At 41.6% G+C, this 25,039-nt stretch overlaps 1 protein-coding gene across 1 annotated transcript in view; it reads right to left on the reverse strand.

The window, feature by feature from the left end:
- Positions 1-24,322, reverse strand: part of NPSR1 (neuropeptide S receptor 1) — a 154,403-nt gene extending 130,081 nt beyond the window's left edge. The window contains 2 exon segments of the mRNA XM_040259876.1: positions 19,801-19,946; positions 24,253-24,322. Coding sequence (XP_040115810.1) covers positions 19,801-19,946; positions 24,253-24,322 — 216 coding nt within the window.
- Positions 24,323-25,039: the final 717 nt, after the last annotated feature.

Consider the following 25,039-nt stretch of genomic DNA (forward strand, 5'->3'; position numbering starts at 1 on the left):
CTGTAGAATCCCCAGTAAGGGGCATCTTGGAAGAAACTGAGGAGGGACTAGGATGGTTGATCAAAAGATATAGCCTGGAGAAATTAAGGTGCGAGCTGGGTCTGAAAAATGAGTAGATGTAATCAAGCAAACAAGTAGGTTGCCTGGGAACAGTATGAGGAAAGGCAGACTGAAAACTTTTAGGTTAGTGAAGACAGACAGGGCCCATCCACAAACATTAGGTGTGGTCATAGGGCAGAGAAAGGCTTATAAGAAGACAGTAGATTTGTGTCCTAAAAACTATTTCAAAAGTGGAGAAAGGTCCACTCTGGGTCTTTGTCCTGAGTTAAAAGAACTTGCTACCAAAAGAAAAAATTCCTCTCTATCTGGACTCTTCTCCACTTGTCTTCATTGCCCCATCTCTTAATACCACGATCATGGGTGAGAGAATTCAACTTTAGCTTCTTCAAACTGGGCTGAACAGAAAAGCAATTCTCTGCTAAACATTTATTTCTTAGTTTAGCTTCCAGGACATATTGTATAAGCTCTTTCTACTCTGACCAGAAAGGGTTAGATATTGATCTGGAGTATTTGATCATTACTGCCATGGGTCATATTTTATGTTTAGTTAGCAACGTTAGCTGCTCACTGCCTAATTGTTCTCATTTCTGTCAGGCTTTGGTGCAGAGCAGGACTGCCTTTGCATGACTGAGTGACGCAGTTTCCTGGTTACTAGTGATTTCTTGGATTTCACCAGAAGCAGAAATGCCCATGTCCCACGTTCATTTCAGCGTGAGTCCCTTCTTGTGAGTCATTCTTGGATCTCAAAAGAACCTCCAGATTAATCACAAATAGGGTGTATTGGAAGCTTTGAGGCATTTAAATTCTGGTATTCCATCCGAATTCTCATAGTATATCAGACTGCACATGCTAGAAATCACCTTAAAATCCACTGGGCTCCAAGTCCAGGTAGAAATTAATATTTGTTGAACAAACAAATGAAGTATCTGCTATGTACCAAGAACTGAGATTAACATTTAAATTGCTATTTGAGCTCCAGACCCTTGAAATATAGAAAACTAACATTTGGGTAAATTGGATCCAAATCTCTGCAATGTAGTAGAAATCAAAGGATTACTGTGTGATAAAAATACCAAGAAACTATTCTTCTGCATGATTCACAGATTAAAAAATAAGCCTACAGGAGTTTCTTTTCTGTCTTGGACGTGCTACTAAGTAGGGAAAAGTGTCTGAGGAACCTTCCCCTGAGGGTTTATCTCAGCTCAGACCTTCAATCTGTGATACACTTAATCTGTTGCTTCCATAGTTTACAGTCCATCCAGGAGGCTCAAACTCAAGTAGCCAGAAGGAATCTGGCAAAGTGAGCAAGTGAAAGAGCACAGGCAGATATGAGGATAATGCATGGAGCTGAACATCCTGGTAAATGAGAATGGGTTGGGGAAAGAGGCCTGAGAAGGGCTCTGAATGACGATTCCAGGGAGACTGTCCTATATTACTATAATTTTCTGTGCATCTAAATTGAGTGGTTGGTCAACAGAGTTTAAAAAGCTAGTGAGTACACCTAGTGACAGCTGGTATTCTGCCTTGGTTTCTGTTGTGCTTGCAGTCCCTTGCCCATCTCTTTGTCTTCCTGTGTCCTATCTGGTTCCCTACATGCAAGCCGCCCCAGCCCAGGGTTGAACACTAGTCCCTCCACCTCTCATCAGTCACTTTATAGGCTCCATGGGAGCCTATCCAAGGTCGACAGATGCAGGCACCTGCCTGACTGCAAGCATTGCTCCCACTCCACCTGAGCCTCTTGGATTTCGACGGAGTTGGCCACATCACCTTGGGCCTATGCTCAGAAGCCCTAGTTCCCAGCAGTGGTCAGTGCCCTAGGTGGGCTTGGTCCTCTAACCCTGCTGTTAGCTTCTGTCTAATCCACCTTCCTGCAGTTCTCAACATGGAAACCAAGTGCACTTTATGGGTCAGCCCTTCCCAATGATAGTAGAAAAACTACACAATTGGAAAATGGAGTTTTAAAGAAATAGATAATTCACAGGTTGCACGCTTAATCCAGAAATCACTATTAAAATATCTATTGGGGTCACAGTGGGAAAATATTCTAAGAGGAGCGATATGGGAGATGGAAAAAAGAAATGAAGTAGGAGAATCACTGCATTTCCCCCCACAAAATTCCTGAATTCTGCTTTAGCTTTGAAAGTGTATAACCTTCATTATTAAAAGAGCAATCGCACCTGCATCCACACAGTTAATTACTAGGGAGACACTGGCAGTCCTCAGGCCCCTCAGTGTGTGATCCTTGGGGGCCAATTCATTACCTGGTTCCTCCCCTCCCCCCATTTTGGCCAACTTCTCTACCACAAAGGTGTTTGCTTTCAGATGCCTTTTTCAGCCTCCCTTGTCATTTGTCTGCAAAGGAAACTGATTTTTTCACTTGCTTTCATGGAAATACAATGTGCAAAATATATTTGAGACATTGCATGGTGTATTATATGTGATTATTTTGTCTTTTCTGGTAATAAAAGTAATATGCACTAACGGTCAAAACTTAGTAAAATATTTTAAAAGTACAAAGACAAATGCCCACCTTCCAGAGAGAATTTCTCACTCACTTTCCCACTTTGGATATATTCCTTTCCATATTTTCTGGATATGTATCTAAATATCTGGATATATGTAGATATTTAAATATCTGTACAACCTGAGTGTTCATTGGAAGGACTGATGTTGAAGCTGAAACTCTAATATTTTGGCCACCTGATGCAAAGAGCTGACTCATTGGAAAAGACCCTGATGCTGGGAAAGATTGAGGGCAGAAGGAGAGGGGGACGACAGAGGATGAGATGGTTGGATGGGATCACTGACTCAATGGACATGAGTTTGGGTGGACTCCAGGAGTTGGTGATGGACAGGGAGACCTGGCGTGCTGGGGATCATGGGGTCGCAAAGAGTCGGACATGACTGAGCGACTGAACTGAACTGAACTGGAATATTTTATATATGCAGTAATTGTGCTTAAAAATCTTTAGCATTGAATGAGGAACAATGATCATTATAGATGCTTAATATTCCTTAATATTCCATCTTATGGTTGCATTACAATTTTAATTTTCTATTGTCAGATGTGTACTACATGAAATAGTCTAACACATAAGACCATGTCAAAACTTTTCTTGAATATTTCTTTACTATTCTTAAGGTTTAATCCTGCAAGCAAACCTACCAAGTCAATATGTAAATATATTGTTTAGGCTTGCCGTGTATTACCAAAGACACAGCAAACTGTGTGCATTCACTTAGTTGTCCGTATCTACTCTCCCACCAGTCTACAAGGCTGTCATATGCTTTTGTAACATTTGTTTTCGATTTTTACCAGTTTGATATATTTCATACTATGTTTCATGGTTAAATTTGTGTTATTCAGGACACTAGCAAATAAAACTTTTTATGCATTCTTTTAACTCTACATTTAATCTAAAATGCTTTTCATTTTCTTTGCCTGTTTTTTCTAGTAGAAATACCATTTTTTCCTAAGAGCTTTTTATATATTAAAACCTTTAATCATGTTGTATTTGTAGTATAATTATTACATAATACATAATATGTAATATTATAAATATTTGTATGTATATAAATATTATTTATTTTATTGAAAATACTTTCCTTAGTTTTTTGTTTCTGTTTAAATGTTTTGTTAGGCTTTGAAAGTTCTTGCTCATCTGAAATCAGTTTAATAAGTATGCTTTTTTCCTATCTATTTTGTAAAAACTTAGTTACAAAATCCAACTGAAATTGATCTTACAACTTTACATGAGGTAAGACTCACCACCCATTCACCCAATGCTCTAACTGCCAAAATATTCATTCCTTACTATTTTTTGTAGTTTCTTTGTAGTGTTAAGTTCATATATGACTAAGGTTTTATTTTTAAAGAAAGCTATTTGTTATTATGAACCTGTCTATTACTGTGCTAATTCTAAAATGTTTTGCTTAATGCAGGTTTATATTTTTTAGTAACTGATGGAGAAAAATCCCATCCCATTAATATTTATGTTCAAATCTCTTAGCTTTACTTACATTTTTAAAATTGAGCTTTTATTTTGTCAAATTAAAACAATCACATTAAAGCTTTGATTAAAGTTTTTTAACACTATAAAGAAATTGGGGAGAACTGACATCTTCACAAAATTCAGTTTTCCTGTCCTGGAGCACCACATGCCTTTTCATTTATTCAAATTTTGTTTTTTACATTTCACTAATGGTTAGCATGGGCTTTCCTTGTGGTGCAGCAGTCAAGAATCCACCTGCTAATGCAGGAGACACAAGAGGCCAGGGTTTGATCCCACTTTTGCCTGGAAAATCCCGTGGACAGAGGAGCCTGGTGGGCTACAAGCCATGGGGTCTCAAAGAGTCAGACCCGACTGAGCATGCACACACAGCGCAGTGTGGTACAAGAAATTCTAATGCTTAGCACTGTGAATTATTGCTATCCTAAATTTGACTAGTGCTTCCCAGTTTATAAAGTCTTCTCATAGTTTCTGTATGCTTGAGTACCTTTTGCATTTTTGCATTTTTATCCCAACCTGTGCCAAGAAAAGAAAAAGAAAAAATCTCAAAAGGGACTGAGTATATTGGAAAGGTAATCAAATTTATTCTTAATCAAAAGAACATCTTCTATAGCTATGGATTGCCAAGGGCAATGGTGCACAATACTAGCTAAAAGAAAGGAAACTTCCACTCGGGCACTAACAGTGTTCCCTTTCATTTTTTATTAAATTAAGAGCTGTGAATAATTGTTCTTAAGCAAACACTTGGGTTCAATACCTGTATGCAAATGGAATTCTGAGTGCTGTGGGGAAATCATTCGTTCAGTGCAGAGCCTGGAACACCGCGGGCCTGGGTGAATCACAGCTCCTGCCTAGCAGAAGAGCAAGGCAAGGAGACTTCAAGAGCTGGAAGAAGCGGAATCAAGGGGAATCTTATTCCCTGCTGCTGCTGCTGCTTTTTCAAGAAGTTCCAACAATCCTCTAGAGCCTAAGTAAACTTTGCTATCTCATGTCCAGTATGCTCAGGAGAGTAGGGGTTTATTTAAATGAAGCAAAGTTCTTTTAAAAAATGCAAATAACCTTGGAAGATCAGGAAGGATGTGGGAGAGACACCCGAGGGAAGGAATTTGTTTACTCAGAATGGCTTTCATGCAAATACTTGGAATCAATTTACTGAGGGGAAAAAAATTGGGGGATGACAGGAGGACGAAGCAAAAGATGGAGAAAAACAATTTTTTAAAAAGCAGAGCATGCAAATTCCATGTAGTGATAAAGAACCTGCCTGCCAACATGGAAACGTAAAAGATACGGGTTTGATCCCTGGGTTGGGAAGATCCCCTGGAGAAGGGAATGGCAACCATCTCCGGTATTCTTGCTTGGAGTATTCCATGGACACGGGAGCCTGGTGGGCTACAGCCCATAGCGTTGCAAAGAGTCTGACATGACTAAAGCCCCTTAGCACACGCTGCATGTATGCAAAGTCCAGACTGAATGCCGTGGAAGGGATGAGGGCAGGCAGAGGAGGTTGGGGAGGGAGAAATATGGTGTGTGAGAGAATGGGAAAGCTTAGTCTGGGTTCTTGTGAATCATGTCAAAGTTATACTTGCTTGTTATTTCTCTACAACCACCTATTTCTTTCCATAGGAGAAATATCAATAGAACTAAAAAGGAGAGATGTCCCGGGAAGTTTTGGCTTTATTTATCTTTAAGAAGGGAGAATAGTTTGGATGGGGGGAGAGTATGGGAGGATGGAGAATCTCAGTGGGTGGGGAGTTTGGGAGGATAAATTTGAGATGAAGGGTCTGTGAGGCTGGTCTTTGAGGAGAAGGGCATTAGCCCACCCTCACCCCTGAACCCCTCTGGGTTGGTAGGACCCTCCCAGGAGATTATTGAGTAGAATTCCATGATTACCCTCCTCCGGCTCCTACCCAAAATGTCACTTCTCACCTAAGACTTGGCTTCTTCCCTTCTTCACCATCCTGAAGGGACATCGTTATTGTTTTGCTCTCATGGCTGAGCTTCCTGGATCCAGAGAAGTTGTGTGATGTGCTCAGGGTAGCATGATATAGAATTGGTTGGAGGCCCAAAGCCCATTTCTTGCACTTCCCTTGCTTGTTTAAACTAAGGAAGGGATGTGATTCCTTGTGCATCAGGGAAGAGAATAAAAATCCTCTTATTGAGCCGTCACGAAAAAAATGAGCTAATGTTTTGGGTAGTTTTTTGAAATAATGTTTTTAAAAGTGCCTTCAGATTTTTTTTTCCCCATAAAATTACCTAAGTGAATAGCACTGTCATTATCTGAAATGTGAAGAATCATTCTGAAAAATTTAGGGCTCTTTTCTTTGGGAAGGAGGAGAAACTATCTCTTTCTTGGTTACTCGGAAACATACAATCCTGTCTGAATCAATGTTTATAAAATTCTATTCAATCCTTTTGTAATCTAGATAACAGTAATCTAGATAATAGATAATAGTAGGATGAAAAACATGAGCAGAGCCAGCTCCTGCCCTGCCCAAATGTAGAATAAATGAAATGTCTATTTGATTCTCTGTGGTCCACTTTCAAGGGCTTGGCTTCGGTAACCTGGATATATAGTTTTGCACTTGGTATTTGTATTACTTGGGCAAGTCTACGACTCAAAAGTAAAAGAAAGCCCACTTTACAGTGGCTTGAACAAAGATATTTTTCATACAATAAGAAATCTGAAGATACACAGCTGCTGTCCTGCACTCTTTGAAATTGCCTTAGCTTTTCTTTTGTGGCTTCAAAATGGCTGCTGAAGTGCCATGCATTGTGTGTGAATTCAAGGGAGGAAAGAAAATTCAAGCCATGTCTTTCTCCTTCTATCAAAGAAAAGTGGAATCTTTGTCAGAAATCTCATAGACTTCCAATTAAGTTTCTCAAACTGTGCTGCAAGGGAGCACTAGGCTGTTTATTGCAAGGGAGACTAGGCTAGTGAATATTTGGCTGGGAAAATGAGAAGAGGCTTGAGAATAACTATGGGGGCAACCAAATAGCATTGCTATCTTCAGAAGCCTATATAGGACCTCTTCCTTTCACCTCTGCTGTTGATTTGTCCACAATTTTGTAGCATCATCAATATTTCTCACTAGTAGTAAGTATTATATAGTCAAGTTGTTTTTTGGTCACTAAGTCATGTCTGACTCGTTGTGATCCTGTGAACTGTAGCCTGCTAGGCTCCTCTTTCCGTGAGATTTCCTAGGCAAGAATACTTGGAGTGGGTTGCCGTTTCCTTCTCCAGGGGATCTTCCTGACCCAGGGATCAAAGCTGCATCTCCTGCATGGGCAGATGGAGTTTAAACCACTGAGCTACCAGGGAAGCTTGCATAGTAAAGACTCATACTAAATGGCTAATGGTTAATGTCTACTTGTAAAGTAGAAATAAGGAGGACCCTTGGAAAACATTCATAGAGCCATATTCTGGATTATTTGCCTATATTTATGCCAAGAAAAGTGCTAAGTCTATGATAGGTTTCATTCACTCTTTGAGACTCTCTGAGTGTCTTATTGAGGTGGCATGGCTGTTGACATTGGAGAAACTCTCTATAGAATAATTTTTTATTAAGTAGTACTTTATACAGAGGAAAAGTCATCCTTTGAATGTTAGTTTTGTAGTTTTGACATACTTAACCATCACTGCAATCAAGATATAGAATATTTCTGTCATCTAAAGGGGGTCTCCAGTGCCATTTTGTAGTCAGTGTCTTCACAGCAACCACTGATTTGCTTTCTGTCCTTAGAGTTTTGCTTTCTCAACATCATGTAAATGAAATCATTACAGCATTTTGAATCCGGCTCCTTTCACTTAGCATAATGCATTTGAAATTCATCCATTCTGTTCTGTATATCTATAAGCTTATTCCTTTTTATTGCCAAGTAATATTCCATTGCACAGATATACTATAGCTTATCCATTTTCTAGCCACTGGACATTTGAGTTGCTTCCAATTTTTAGCAATTTAAGATAAAGCCGCTGTAAGTATTGACATAGAGGCTTTTACATTATTTGTCTTGAACAAATACTCAGGAGTAGGATTTTGGACTTGTGTAATAAATGTATGTTTAACTTTACAAAAAAAATGGCAAAAAGTTTTCCCAACTGTCTTTATCATTTTCTTTGCTGTCAGTATGATGGTTCTAGTTGGTTGCTTCATATCTTTGCCAGTTCTTGATATCTTCAGTATATTTTTACTTTAGTCATTCTAATGAGTGTGTGATGGTATTTCATTGAGGTCGTAATTTGCATTTCACCAGTGACAAATGAGGTTAAGAATTTTTTCATGTGTTTAGTCACCATTTGGTGATATGTCTGTTTGAAACTTTGCTATTGTTTCAAGTTGGGGTCTTTTTCTTTGTATTGAGCTTTAAGAATTATCTGTATCTTCTGGATGAAAATTATTTGTGATTTATAGATATTTTCTCCTAGTATGTGGTTAGCCTTTTTATTTTCTTCATAGGATCTTTTAAATTATAGAAGTTCTTAATGAAGTCCAATTTATCAAATTTTTCCTTTATGGACTGTGCCACTAGTGTATGTAAAACAATCATTGCCTAATCTAAGGTGACAGAGTCTGCCTTCTATGTTTTCTTTTTCTTTTATTTTAGGTTTTACACTTAGATATATGATCCATTTGATGTTAATTTTTATGGGGTGTGAGGTTTGGACAGGAGTTCCCTTTTTACATGTAGTTATCTATTTTTTCCAGCAACAATTTTGATTTTCTCTATTGAGTTGCCTATATCTTTGTCAAAAATTAATTGACCAGATATGACTGGGTCTATTTCTGGACTCTTTATCCTGTTCCATTTCTGGATGTGTATCCTTTCCCCAGTACCACACTATTGCTTTAGAGAAGGTCATAACCAGCCAGTGTGAGTTCCCTAACTTTATTGTTTTTGAGAGTTATTGTGGCTAGTCAATTTCCTTTGCCTTTCCACATACATTTTAGAATCAGCTTATCAATTTGAGCCCCTATGTCATCGTCATTCCTTGCCTCTGCCAATCTTCTCTGATTCCCCAAGCCCTGCATATGATCTGACAGAAAGTCCCACTGCTTCTTCCTGTCCACTCTCAGGCAATCCTTATCTTACTGAGCACTGATACCTCTCACTGGGTCATCATAACCGACTGTCTTTCCTCAATGTTCCCTCCCTACATCCCACTCCCTACTCTGCAGCCTGATTAATCTCTCTTGTCACAGTTTTTGCTGTTAGCATTTTTGCTAATAAAACTCTAAAGATTTCTTATGGCCTATAAGGACAAAAAAAAATCCATATTGTTTAGTCTGAAGGTCCACCTGGGTCTTTCTTATCTCTTTAACTCTTTTATCTAAACTGAAAGCTTCCATTTTCCTGTCTTCAATGAAGATCAACTTGATTTTCTATGCAGAAATCCTTCTTTTTAATTTGTTTTACCTCCTTCTGTCATCCCCCCACTGTCTTTTCTTCTAAGTGACTGTCTTTTCTTCTAAGTGACTGCCTTCTCTTCCCTTGCATCATAACTATTGGCTGAGTATACCTTTCCCCTGTTAGACAGAATTGTCTGACAATATGATACTTGTTTTGTGCATCTTTGAAATCCCAGTGCCTAAAGTAATACTCAGTCAAGCCCATCTGTGATTCTCAACTTCATAAAGGAGTACATGACATGGGAAGGAAAAGGATATAGTTTAAAAGATTATATTCTGAATTATATTTTGATTTGGGCGTTTCCCAGGCGGCCCTAGTGATAAAGAACTCATCTGCCAACGCAGGAAACAGAAGACACATGGGTTTGATCCCTGCGTCAGGAAGATCCCTTGGAGGAGGGCATGAAAACCCACTCTAGTATTCTTGCCTGGAGAACCGCCACGGACAAAGGAGCCTGGTGGGCTACAGTCCATAGGGTCACAAAGAGTTGGACACAAATGAAGCAGTTTAGTATGCATGCATGACTTATTTTTAGATATGATGTTTAATTTATTTTCAAATTTAAATTAAATTGAGAAAAACTATTTATGTTTATCTATCAGTTCAGTTCAGTTCAGTTCAGTCGCTCAGTCATGTCTGATTCTTTGCGACCCCATGAATCACAGCACACCAGGCCACCCTGTCCATCACCAACTCCCGGAGTTCACGCAAACTCACGTCCATCGAGTCAGTGATGCCATCTAGCCATCTCATCCTCTGTTGTCCCCTTCTCCTCCTACCCCAATCCCACCCAGCATCAGAGTCTTTTCCAATGAGTCAACTCTTCACATGAGGTAGCCAAAGTACTGGAGTTTCAGCTTTAGCATCATTCCTTCCAAAGAAATCCCAGGGCTGATCTCCTTCAGAATGGATTGATTGGATCCCTTTGCAGTCCAAGGGACTCTCAAGAGTCTTCTCCAATACCACAGCTCAAAAGCATCAATTCTTTGGCACTCAGCTTTCTTCACAGTCCAACTCTCACATCCATACATGACCACAGGAAAAACCATAGCCTTGACTAGATGGACCTTTGTTGGCAAAGTAATGTCTCTGCTTTTCAACATGTTATCTAGGTTGATCATAACTTTTCTTCCAAGGAGTAAGCGTCTTTTAGTTTTTAATAGGTGTTAAGAATTTAAAAGGTAAAATAATCTTAGTAATATTTGTTGAATGAAAACATTAGTTTCCCAGCCCGTTAGGACAATGATAAATCCTCTTTGACTCCCTAGTCCCTAGTATAGGGCCCTACACAGTGAAAGCAGCTGTAGTCTCAGTGTTCACAGGATAAACACCTTTTCTGCTTGAAGGGTCCAGAGGCAGCAGACAGGAACCATGTGTGACCACCTGATTGACATTCTAGTAGACAAGGCTGATCCATTCTCCCCACTGGAGCCGATTCTTCCTGTGGTCCACAGGTGGTACTCTCTGCCCTCTGCACTTTGCAGAAGATCTCTGTGACTGAGCTTCTATAATCAGGCATCAGAACACATAAACAGAGAGCAGGGATGTGAATGCTAACACACTTTCCCAATACCCACCTGGTGTCTTAGGGCCCAGAAGTGTATGGCTTTCCAGCCTCAGATATGGAAGCTGAGCTGGCAGCAAGGGAAGGGGAGCAGATAGAACCTGGATGTTGTTTGCTTTAGGTCTAATGATCTGGACTTCCCTGGTGACTCAGATGGTAAAGAGTCTGCCTGCAATGTGGGAGACATGGGTTTGATCACTGGATTGGGAAGATGCCCTGGAGAAGGAACTGACAACCCTCTCCAGTGTTCTTGCCGGGAGAATCCCAGGGTCAGAAGAGCCTGGCAGGCTACAATTCTTGGGGTCGCAAAGAGTTGGACATGACCAAGAGATTAAAACACACACACACACACATACACCCCCCCTCCCCCGCCAATAGGGCTTGCTATGGTGTCAGTGAAAAAAAGTGAAGTCACTCAGTCGTGTCCAACTCTTTGCAACCCCATGGACTGTAGCCTACTATGCTTCTCCGTCTGTGTCAGGAATTCCCCCAAATCATGGTGCCTTTAAGTTTAACCCAATGGCTTGGAGAATAAGGATTAAGGCTCCATCTACTTTAATGTTTTCATGTGAATTTGCTGAGATCTCAGAAATAAACTTGTTACACAGATTGTTTCTCAAAATGTTCTTTCATTCAATAAAACATGTTTTGACGATTTGTCTACCATGTTGTCAGGCACTACCCCAGGGGTAGTGGGATTTCGAACTGCCTTAAAATGACTGACATCATGTATGTGTGTATGTATCTGTATGTGTGTCGGTCTATGTTTATGTGCACGGTGTGTGTGTGTGTGTGTGTGTGTGTGTGTGTGTAGGCGGACATGCACATCAAGAGATGAATCTTGTCACACAAAGACTTGAAGTGCTTTGGAAACATAAGAATAGTGGCAGTGCTGATCTACTAAACAAATCTGAATTCTTTACAGATGAAGGGGCAATTGAGCTTAGATGTGCTATCAGAAGAAAAAGGCATGGTGAGAAATGCTATGAAAAAGGCATTTCTGCCAAAGATAATATTTCCCTGGAATACAGTATCCAGTGAGGCATGGTGCAGGAGAGGAGAGAAATGGGGAAGGAGGGGCAGTCAGATTGTGAAAAGCTAGAAGTCTAGTTTGGAGAGTTTGGGTTTTATTGTGCAGAAGGTGAAGGTCAAACCATGCTTGGTACTATGTTCCCTGCACTGGGGGCATTCAGTTAAGCTACATTTCCCATGCCCAACGACTAATTCTTGCCAGCGAACTGGAGTCAGTCATGCATCATTTCAGGCCAAAGCAGATAGGGTAAGTTTTGCCATCTCCCTTGGAAACTGCTTATTCTAGAAGGCAGAGATACAAGTTGACCTGCTTGCAACTGGGATGTGAGAGAAAAATAAAATTTTAATGTGTTAAACCACTGAGATTCAGGGTGTAGACTTTTTTGGCTTCATTTTTTTTAATTAGTGAGACTTTGTTATTATTATCGCCAAGCTGTATGAGGCTTGTGGGATTTTACTTCTTTGACCAGGGATCTAACCCTCTTCCCCCACCCCCCTGCCCTCCGCCAAAGTGGACGTACAGATTACCAATCACCAGTCCTCTAGGGAAACCCTGGGGTTTAGTTTTTTGCTATTACAGAGACTTATCCTATCCAACTAAAATCGGCAGTAGAACCATGTTTATTTTTCCTTTTTTTCTTCCTTTCTTTGTTTGTTTCTTGCTTTCTTTCATTTATTTTTTTAGAAAATTCACACCCTTAACTTCTATCAGGCTTTGTGTTCACATCAGGTTAAAAAAAGGAATGCTACTTTTAAATCCTCATAGAGCTGATGGTGAGTCAGATGAAATCATATGATATCAAGTTGTTAACTGTAAGGTGCTGCCAACTATAAGAGACCCATCATTTTTAGGCAGATGTCAATATTGCCTCTGTAAAAAGATAAGAACCCTGGTTATTCCTTAATGACTTCATCATGACCTTGGTGGTTTTGCCATCTTGTGGCCCAGAAAATCTTTCTACCATGGTAGAAATTCATCCCTTCTGGATGGGGTATAATTTCCCATCTCTGTAAAAAGCCCTTCTTGTAGTAAGCCATTAAGCTTGCATAGGTAAAAATTAGATGTGGCATCTGGATGACAAAGAAGGAAGTGGAATCATCTCTAGATACCTTATCCTACATTTTCCATGGTCTAACTGAGAGAAATGAAACAATTCAGCACCACTGTTTGGGGGCCTAAAGCATCCTGAAGCGGTCTTGGAGATCTTCCAGTACACAGATCTCTTAGTATCTTCAGAAGTTTCTTCTGTGTAGGTAATGGTGGTGCCTCATCTCTCAGGAGCTTCAGAAAGGAGTGTAACAATTCACCCCTGGGGCTATAACTGCTAACAAGTACTCAAGGCCATCACCACCAACATTTAATCACTTAACTTGTCACAACAGTCCTCTGAAGGACATTCAGTTATTAGCACCATTTGTCAGATGAATAAACCAATGCATAGGTTGGAGTGAACTCCCTCAAGTTCTCAGCCAGATGGTGGAAGCACTGGGAGCTGACCTCAGCAGTCCTATTTTACAGCCTGTGCCTCACTACAGTGACGGGGAAGATTCAAGAGCCTGAGTATACCTAGGAATGACTAGGCTACTTCTTCTGCCATCAGCTGAGCTGAGAGGTCCAGGAGAAGCCAAGTTCAGTTACAGAAAATAAAATTACATTTCTCGTCTACTTCAGTACATAGCTCGAAATATTCTTACCCACTATCAACAGGAAATTACTTCAAGGATGACAGGGTGATATATATTTTTTTCTTTTTGAAGCATTAATGGATATGCTCTTTTCCACCTTCTTGAGAAAACCTCTCGGAGCTTAGGCAGCCAGAGAGCTCTACTCCATCTGGCCTCTGGGTACAGTCTTTACTCCAGCAATGCAGACAAAGAGAAATAAGTCAGCTCCCGGCTCTCAAAATACCTCTTGAAGGATATCATAAACAGCTTGAAGAGACATGTCTTTTTCCTTTGCAAGAGGATGTGTCTTTTGAACCTTCAGCTCAAAAGAGTCTGGAATAATTCATTTGGCAGCAAACAGTCTAGTCATGTTCCCCACCGCAGAGAAAGCAAGCAGTGGGAGACAGGAGTGTCAGACGGTACCATAGTGGTGCGGAGCGTGAGGAGACTTAGCCACTGATGAGACCTTGTACAGCACCCTCCTCACCCCTCCCCATCCCTGCCGGCCCCAAGGCTAACACAGGGAAAGAGAAGAAGAGAACAAGGTTGGGAGCTCCACTTACTGTACAGGAACCAAGGGATGGCAGACCCCGGGGATTCACCCAGCTCTCGTGAGGTAGCAATTGGATAGTTAATGGCCTTGTGGGGAGACAGAGGACCAGACCAAAGCTGGGAGGCAAGCAGTCAAACTTTTCTTTCCCAGGAAGGATGCAGAATTCAGAGGGTTGAGAGAGGGGAGGAGGGAGGGGTGAACACCCATGCACCTGAAGGGAAATGGGACAAACGGATGCTCCCGCAGAAGGCCGCGCAGCCCGACCCGAGCCTGAGGTGGGTCCTGACGAGGGTCTGGAACGAGCACGATCACTTCTGAAAGCCAGACAAGGCTCTTCATCTCAGTCAACGCCTGGTGGCCCAGGTTCCTCCCCAGGTCAGACTTGCTTCCTCACTCCAACCGCACATATACGGACACACACACTCTAGAAGCATCATTCCTAGAGCTTAGATGCCTTCCCTGAGTCAGACCCTTCACAGGCTGAAAAACTGCAATTCTGCACTTACTCTGAATTAACTATGATTGTTACCTGCCATCAGATGATGTGATACAAAGAGATCAGTGATACAAAGAGAAAGTTGGTTGAGAGAGTGAAGGACCTAAGCTACTCCATTTTGTTAGCAGAAAAACTCCATTTTGTAAGGTTCCAGGAAAAGAGCCTTTGAAAATCCAAGAGCCTTTGGAAATCCCCTGACCTCACCCCACCACCCTCGAGCCAATCAGACCCCAGACCAAAATCTTCTGACTTAACGTAGTCTACCTAGGTAATGGGAACCAATCAGAACCTGGGGCCAGCCCGGGAAAATAAAAACCAATCAGAAACCAACACCTAACCCTTCCACAGAAGGTAACCAATTAGACATCTCCCAACCCGGAAACTTCCATTTTTCATTTCTCCCGCGAGAATACCCTATATAAGCAATGTAACCCAAAACTCGGGGCTCCTCCCTATAGCCGCTGCGTCGGTATCGGTGGGAGCCCCATCTCGAGCTTGGTAATAAAAACTCTCTTGCTTTTGCATCGGATATCGGCTCCCTGGTGGTCACTGGGAGATTTCGCGACTTGGGCACAACAAGAGTTTTCCCTTTTCACACACGAGAGTACATAACTTGGGAATTGCACGACAGGCTTGTAAATAAAGCCAGCCAATGAAATGTGCACCTTTCTCAGGGGCATGGAGTGAAGTTGGATGTGGTACAGTGCTGGTCCAGGGCAGGGGATTGGAGAGTAGCATGCTAGGTGTGCCCAACAGAATTAGGCAGTGATAGCAGACCTTTAATAATTATTTAACTTTGCAAAACTAGTAGTAATTCCCTATGAACAGTCACAGTATTCATCTCTAGAAACTCAATATGAACAGACTGAGTGAAACTGATTAGAAGAGAACAGAAAGATGCGTGATAAAATGCAAGAATCATTGTTATAAGTTTCAGGAAGTACCTTGAAAGGACAGGAACCAAGGGCTCCTGGACTCCAGGAAGGGCATCCCTGACATTGTTCTGAGGCCCAAGGCAGGAAAGGAGACAGGCAAGTCCTGTAGGGCCAAGGTGGGACTAAAGGAGTGTGCAGAGAAGCAGGCAGGTAGGCACAGAGAGAGCTGAAGTGGCAGCCACTGAAAGTGAAAGTGCTGGTCCACAGTAGGTAGAGTGTGTTCTTACAAAGGAATTGTCAATCTAAATATATAATAAGAACAAGAACGGTATACTTCAGATTCTTTATATCATTAAACGTTTCTTTAAGTCTAGTGTGAGATAATGGAGACATGGGTTGAACTGGAATTTGCTTTTGTTATATTAATGGTGGAGGAATGTTTTAAGAAAATTAAGAGACAGCAGGCAGAGGGAGCAAAACAAAGGGAACAAACTGTGTCCAATCACCCTCAAGCACTTAGAAGCAACCATTTACATATAAACAATAGTTAGACTAATTGCATATCATTTGCAATGACCCACTAAAGGAGATTCAAAAAAAGATCGTTGTCAAGTAATATCTTTGCAATCTTGGTTCATGTTTCTCCCCTCACCTGAGAGTAATAAAACTGAGTTCTTTTGCATTATCTTATAATTTCAGCAATTTACTAATTCAAGTAGGTTTCCCTCCCAGTACTTTGAATTAATTTTCTTATCATCAGGAATCAGGGATTCAGGAACTTTTGCAAGTGAATTTACCAGTAAAATTAAGGCTATTAAGATGAGTTTCATCTTTGTCTTCCACTGAACAGTCTTATATTCAGGCCCTCCATTCACTTTCTCATGAGCCAGGGCCCATCTTCCTTAAAGATGTTTGGTAGATTCTTGAAGCCCATAGGAGTGCTTGGTGCTGGGGACTAGAAATGGATGAGGGGACTAGAAATGGATGAGGTGACTAGATGGAAACTTGAACATATGAGACATTGAAAACTGTGAAAGAAACCAGGGCCTGAGCTGAGAACCTTGAACCTAGGACCATAGAGCTTTAGTCATGTGAAACCCACAATGAAAGAAGAAAGTGGTGAACTCACTTCTGCCCTTCCTGCTGGTATCCAAGAATATACAAAGGATGGCAGAGTGGGTTAGAGCAGTGGGGAGCAGGGGCAAGAATTTGGAGATAGAGATGGGAAGAAAGAAAGCCTCCAAGCTTGTGAAGAAAGGGCTGGTAAGATTTAGACATGGATATCTTATCTTCTGCCAAGAGAGCTTTGGGTTCAGAGAACTTGAGGGCTACATAAGTAAGTAGGTTAGAAGCCCAGGCATGTAGACTGAGAAAAGCAGCTAAGACTAGGGCAGACAGCAATGGGTGGGTGTGGGTTCGCTAGGGCTAAAGCAGTATGAGCTACAGTGTATGATGATACATTTACTTTTGTATTCCACCCATTGGAAACTATTACTTACCTTCATCACATTGGCTTAGAAATGGAATAAGGATGAGCTAAATGTGCCTACAGAGAAGGACCTCAGTGAATATAGTTGATAAGACCTGGCAGGGCAGGGGCTGACCTGTGGAGTAGCAGTGAATAAGACCCTCACCTCTGTCACTGAGAAAGCAAACTTTTTGTTGCCCAGTCTGACAACATGTAGATGGCAGACAGAAACAGAACACAGACCCACAGTTCATTTATGCAGTAAATGTTTATTGAGTAGGACATGCATGGTGCTGGGTTTGGGAGAAAACATAAAACAAACATTAGTCATTACTTTCACTTGAGGTGCTTAATGACTGTTGCACATTGACCTGACACATTATTGAAATAGCAGTTGAGCACAGAGTTGGATTAAGTGGCAAAGAGAGGGGGTATCCTCCAGATACTACCGGAACTCGGAGGAGGGATGAGTTTGGGGGTCTTCAGGGAGGAAGCAACCCAAGAGGAGCCTTAAAGACCGGGTTGAATTTAGATAAACTCAGATGAAGATGAAAGGCATTCGAAATGAAAGGTACACCATGGGTTGAGGATTAAATGAGACACTTCACAAAAGTCATTCAGAAAGATTCACGTCACCAAGAAAGCCCACAGCCAATGAAATGTACGGCTTTTGCTATTGTTATTAGTTCTCCTACTTTCACTGCTGTTACCACTTTGTTTTTGATGATATTTCTACTGCTTTTGGAAAAGGCGATGGAGATTAAAAGGACATGGTTGGGAGACAATTCACAAACACAGTTCTGACTTTCTTCTTGAGACACATGTGGGATAAAAGGATCACAAGGAACAAGAGCTTGCATCAAAACTGCTTGTGCTCAAAGGGGGTGGTGGAAAAGGTTATACATTAGCTTAAGACACTTAAGTTCTTTACCAACACTACTACTGACTGTTGTGTAACTAAAAATCACTGCTTTAATGAATGATTATATTTTTCAAAAAATGAAACAGAACATTCTAAGTTCCTGATCAGACATATTTTCTTTCTTTCTGTTTCTCTCCTTGTCTAGTGGTTCAATTGCTGGAGGGTAAACTTATTAATAGAAATGAGATGAAAATGATGTGATTTTCCGTAGTGCCTGGAGATGATGTTGCTAGGACAGAGTTCAAACACTAGAAGAGAGTGAGTAGGGGTTTGTTTGTCCAAACACTCAAAACTTCCCCTTCGGAGCTGTATTAAAAAAAAAAAAATGGCAAATGAGATTTCAGCTGATTATTGCCTGACTCTCAGAACAACTGTCTTATTGCTGATTATTATCCTTTCTGCAGTGGCCACTCTTTCTTCATTCTGTTTGCTGTCATGTTCTATAAATATCAAAAAGGCTGCAGAGGCAGCATCTCTGAGAGGAGCAGTATGCTTCCTGGGTGCAGAAAGCGTGCCTCTCCAAGATAGAATCTCTGGATCTGAAGGCTGATTTCAGAGGGGATTATTCAGTCAATGGTAAATGGCACCCCGCTCCAATTTCAGTTTCTATTTTCTGTTGTAGATCTGGGCAGCTGGGCTGTGTGTGTGCACGAATGCATTAGGAAGTGGTGCCTAGGGATGGGTCCATGCAATCCGCCTAAGTGACTTGTTCCACTCTGCTTTGCTACATTTTCTCTAGGGCTCTCGAACACCAGTGAGGCTGGCTTCCAGGGCAGCTCCCTGCTGAAAGTTTTATTCTGAGTGTTGGCAAAGAAGCAAAGCTCCAAGGTAGATATTACAGCAAATTCTACCTTGTCAATAAAAACCAAATCATTTCAAGAACATCCAGAGGATTAAAAAAAAAAAACTGCCAGAATTTTTCTTGAAGTATGAAAGACCAGTTTGAGTCCTGGGAATTAGTGTAACAGCTGAATGCACCATCAGGTAGCCTGTGAAATAACCTGACATCCCTGCATTCCATGCAAGAAGCAGGAAACTATTTTCTGGATGCCCGGTTTATTCCTGACCACAATTTTGTGGAAGAGGAAACATTATCAGCCTAACAATGGCCTCTTCCTCAATGTGGCCCTTGGATATTTTGAAAGTGAAACTTACTAAACCCTGATTTCCTCATTTCTTTTAGGAGGGAACTTGTTGTGAACAGTAACATCACCGACTACAGTTAAGGACCTTATTTCCCTCTGATGTTCACTGCAAAGGATCAACACAGAAAGTGTGGTCCTTCTTTCCTTACTCAGCGCTATGTCCCTCATTGCAACAGGTACTGTCCTGGGTGATGCGGGCTTTACAAACCTCTGATGCTCCTAACAAAAAACTCACAACAATAACCCTTACGAGGAACAGACATTTCAAGCACTACTATAAGATTAACTAAAAGTACTTTCATCTAAGGACAGGGGAAATTAAAAAGTCATCCACTTACAAATGTTACTCATGACTCTTACATTTGTAGCAGCAGCAGGGAAAAAAAACAAAACAAAACAAATATTCTTAAGAAATGATGATATAGATCCTAGCACAATATGAAAAACTTACTTTTATAGCTCATCATTTTTTTTTTAACTCTTTTTAGTAAAGGAAATAAGCTACACTCATTCATAATATTGGCTGCGATCTTTTAACTTAAAATTCTACTTTGTCTTATTATTAAAAATCAGTGTTCAGAGTGTAAGGCAGGAAACTTACCTTGAAGGAGTAGTAGAAGGAGCCCCATTCCTCTCCTTCCCCCTCTGCAGTGAAAGTCACTGTTTCAGTACAAAGGACAGGAGAATTCAGTGCCTGCCCAGTCCCGTTGGACTTGGCGCTGCCCTCTGTGAGGTTGGCCGGCACGGCTCAGGTGGAGTGGAGTCCCGCTGTCCTTGAGCCTGCAGCCCACGGAGAGAGTCCAGCCCTCTTCTTGAGAGCCAGGCAGCAGCTGCGGCTCTGCCCTCCTCTGCCTCCCTGAGCTTCTTCTGGAGCTCAGCTGAGCACAGGCTCAGAGCCCTCCCAGAACCCACCTCACTAAAGAGCTCTGCCTGCCTGCTCAAGCCACGTGGTGCTTACTCCTCGGCAGTTATGATCCAGTAGCCGGCGCAGCCTCAACACTCCATGTACCTGCCCAGAGGTGGGGGTGGTCTTGCCCCAAAAAGCTGGCAGGAGCCCCTCGCAGCAATCCACATGGCTCCCCAGGCAGTCCTTCCTGCTCAGTTGCACTTTTCCTCACTTCTGGAACAGATTTCCCTGTCCCCCACATCTGTTCCAGCTTCAACAAGACAGGAATTTGGATTCCTTGATTAATTCAGGTCATGTTTGCCTTTCTGAAATCAAATCATAATGATGCATTTTTTTCAACTAAGGTTACCTTCTGACTTACGATCCTCACTCAAGCATTTGCTTAGTAGCCTGCACGTTATTTCAGTAAGTGTGAGCAAAGAGCACGCTTGAGTCTCACACCCCTGATTCTACTCTAGGTTTTCAGAGGGCAATGCTTCAGAAAAGCCTGGGGTTTGTGCTTGTCAGTCAACCACCACCTCTCATGATGTGACTGGGACTGGTGTTTGGTAGATATTCTTATCATCTCGATGTTCTTTTATTTGGTGTCCAAAACAACTCTGAGATGTAGGCAGGGAACGTATCTTTATATTCTCATTTGACACTAGAAGAGGCTGCTGCTCAGTGGTGAAACGACTTGCCCAAGATCCCACAGCTGGTGATGGAAATGAGATGATAACTCAGTTCTTCAGAAATTCCTAGACAGTGGTGGTTTTACTGTAACATACTATAATTTGCATCAAATCTCAGGAGCCTGTTAAGATATGAAGCTAAAGGAGTAAGGAGAGCAGGCCAGGTATAAAAAAAAAGTACTAGGCTGCTTGTATTGCAATCAAGCGTGATACCTGATAACTTACACTGAAGATGCTCCGTGAGCCAAACTTGCACAGCCACTTGTTAACAACACCTAGTATAAGAGGTAGTAATGTCATAAAAGACTATAGCCCCCATGATATTTCCTGGGAAAGTTGTAGCATAATCCATCCAGCCTAAGAGGAGTGCAGTGTCCTAGAGATGAAAAGATATTATCTATGCTGAAGGGACAGCAAATAGGAGGGAGCTGTCAGAAAATGCCAGCTGAGCCATGAAGGAAGCCCCAGGGTGAGCTGTAGACTCTTAGGGAAAAGGTGAAAACAAGATGACAACCAAATAGTACAATGAGCAAAGAGTGTTCTAACTGGCACATAAGCATGAACAAAGTGCTCAACCATTGGTGAAACAAAAGCAACTTAAAACAAGGCAGAATTTTTATTTGTTGGCATAGCAAAACTAGGATCTGGCTACCCCAAGTATTGACAAAGATGAGAAGAAACGGTGTGAGAATTAGCTGATATGCTCACCTTGAAGAGCTACTTGGCAGTATCCAGTAAAGCTAAGATTAAGTAGTCTATAAATTTCCCTCTCCTTATCTGGGTTACTTGCATGTATTTAATTTAGGGAAATCCACTGCATGCATCTTTTCGTAGGTCTGTTTTACTTCAATGAGAATTTATAAAGCAATACCTGTGAGAAACTTCTAGGAGAGAACAGAAGCCAGTTAAGTCATACTGTGGTGAGGATAGACAGAGAAAATGGTAGATGCCACCAACAGGTGGAGAGAAAACTTCTGTTTGTGCTGTTTTCTCTCCACTCAGAGATTAGTTTTTGACCTGTGGCTACCCAAGAGAATACTTATGTATGTGTACAAGGAAACATGCAAGAGATGCCTATGCAATGCTCCTTAGCAACAAATTAGAAGTAACCTAAATATTTACAGTGACAAAATCAATGAGAAGCTCCAAACCAGAAATTACCCACATGCCTATCAACAGTAGATTGGATAAATAAATTTCTATGTAATCATATAATGAAATACTTTATATCAATAAGATGAGTAATCTATAGCAAATGTAAAATTATAGATGAAATATACAAAGATAAAGCTAAACAAAATATTTTTAAATTTATATGAAGTGTGACTACATATGAGCTTCCCTGATGGCTCAGCAGTAAAGAATCCACCTGCAATGCAGAAGACGTGGGTTCGACACACAGGTTCAGTCCCTGGGTTGGGAAGATTCCCTGGAGAAGGAAATGGCAACCTACTCCAGTATTCTTACATGAGAAATTCCATGGACAGAGGAGCCTGGCAGACTGCAGTCCATGGGGTTGTAAGAGTCGGACACAACATAGTGACTAAACCACCACCACCATGACAATGTATGTGTGTACATATATATAATATACATATACATACATATGTATGTATTTGACAATAGAATACTACACAATATTTGAAAGGAATGGTTGCAGATAAGATGGCAAACTGGTATGGTGTGATGGTTAATTTCATATGTCAACTGGGGAGGTTGGTGCCCAGATATTTGGTGAAACATTCTCAGTGTGTCTGTGAGGATGTTTTGGGATAACATTAACTTTTGAATCATTAGACTGAGTAAGAGATGGCAATGGCACCCCACTCCAGAACTCTTGGAAAATCCCATGGATGGAGGAGCCTGGTGGGCTGCAGTTCATGGGGTCACGAAGAGTAGGACACAACCGAGCGACTTCCCTTTCACTTTTCACTTTCATGCATTGGAGAAGGAAATGGAAACCCACTCCAGTGTTCTTGCCTGGAGAATCCCATGGATGGAGAAGCCTGGTGGGCTGCCGTCTATGGGGTTGCACAGAGTCGGACACGACTGGAGTGACTTAGCAGCAACAGCAGACTGAGTAAAGCAGATGGCCTACCTGATATTGGAGGCTTTCATTCAATCTATTGAAAACCTGAATAGAACAACAATGCCGATCCTGCCTCGAACAAGAGGGAACTCCTCTCACCAGCCTGCTTTGAGCTGGGGCATTGGTTTTTTTCAAGCCTTTAAATTTGAACAGAAGCCTTAGCTCTTCTTGGTTCTCAAGGCTGCAAGCTTTTAGACTGAAAACACACATTAGCTCCCCTGGCTAGCTGACTACCAGTCGTAGGACTACAAGGCCTTTATGATCACAGGAGCTGTTTCTCTAGAGTAAATCAGTTTCTCCCTTGATATATCTCTCATTGGTTTTGTTTTCTTTGGAGAAACCCCAGTATTAGACATGGCCTCTGGCTCTTCACCTGAATTCATTCCTACTGCTGCTGCTAAGTTGCTTCAGTCGTGTTCCACTCTGTGCGACCCCATAGACGGCAGCCCACCAGGCTCCTCTGTCCCTGGGATTCTCCAGGCAAGAACACTGGACTGGGTTGCCATTTCCTTCTCCAATGCAAGCATGCACGCTAAGTCACTTCAGTTGCGTCTGACTCTGTGCGACCCTATGGACAACAGCCCAGCAGGCTCCTCTGTCCACGGGATTCTCTAGGCAAGAATACTGGAGTGGGTTGCCATTTCCTTCTCCGTTCATTCCTACAGATTTCACAAAAGTAGGAAGAGAATTAATGAATTGTAGAACTTAGAGTAAAACCATATGATACCTGCTAGAAAGGCTTAAATGATAAAGATGGGAACCATGTGTTTGTAAGGATTTGCTGGATGGAGAACCGTCATACACTACCGAGGTGATTTATTTGATACAAAACATTTTCAATAAATTCTTGGCAGTGTTATCTAAAGTTCGACATATTCTCTGACCCAACAGTTTCCTCGCTTAGGGAAATACCTGACACAAATGAATACTTAATCAAAACAAGTAAAGACAGATAGAACAACTCTGTTTGAAATTGCCCCTAATTGGAAACTACCCACATAATAATAGCCCCAAACTACAAGGTTCCAGGTGATCAATGAAAGAATGGGTAAACAAAGTAGGATATATTCTTATAATGGGATATTTTGTTTAAATCTCTCTGTTCTCTGATAGATGATGAGCTCCACGAGGGAGGGTACCATAGCTATTGTATTGACTGCTGTGTCTTTGGGGTCTAACGCAGTGCTTGGCACACATATGATAGGCATTAAATAGTTTTATTGAATGAATAAAGTCATCAGAAAGCAAGTGGTTCCATGTGAGTGTGGTACTGTTACAAGGATGATCTTGAAACTTTTCTAATTTAACAAAAAAATGTAAATCATTGGGAAATGTCAGTACTTTGACTTTATTATTAATAATTCACTAATAACAATACCCACAAACCCAGCATATTGTGATGGTTCAGTAGAGAATCTTGGCTTTCAATATCCAGTAGTTCTGGGGGCTGGCTCATGGTAGAGTGTGACAGGTATGCCCACAGGAACTCTATTTTGAGAGCACTGCTGCTGCTGCTAAGTTGCTTCAGTTGTGTCCGACTCTGTGTGACCCCAGAGATGGCAGCCCACCACGCTCCGCCATCCCTGGGATTCTCCAGGCAAGAGTACTGGAGTGGGTTGCCATTGCCTTCTCCCTTTGAGAGCCCTGGTCTCTACTAAATGTTTCACTAGAGACAGCCCACCCTTCCCCATCATGCCATCTCCCTAACGCAAGACATAGTTAATGGTGTACTGACAGATTGCAATGAAGTAAGCCTCAAAACTGTATATTTCCTGTAGAACCTGGGAGTCCCTGTATTTTACATGCTCACTGCTTCCCAGGGCAGAGTTCTCAGTCCTGGCTGCACATTGGAATAACCAGGAGTGCTTTAGAAACTCTTAACGCTTGGGTAGCCTCCCCAAAGTTTCTGATTAGATTTTTCTATGGTGCCGCCTGGGCATTAGGATATTTAGTCTCCCCAAGTGATTTTAATGTGCTTCCAGGAATGTGAAACCCTGTCCTATAAGGACAGCAAGCCACCTGGCTAGCATTTCTGTGATTTTTGGTGCTTGCCCACAGAGTTCATTCTGGCGCCACTGTCCTGGTTGTCTGCTCTTGTCTCGTCTTCAGCCCTGCGGGCTGTTCCTGGCGCTCATAGAACCCATAGTGAGCCTGATCTCATTTCTGGGCTCTG

The sequence above is a fragment of the Oryx dammah genome, unplaced genomic scaffold (genome assembly GCF_014754425.2).
Source record: "Oryx dammah isolate SB20612 unplaced genomic scaffold, SCBI_Odam_1.1 HiC_scaffold_18, whole genome shotgun sequence".
NCBI lineage: Eukaryota > Metazoa > Chordata > Mammalia > Artiodactyla > Bovidae > Oryx > Oryx dammah.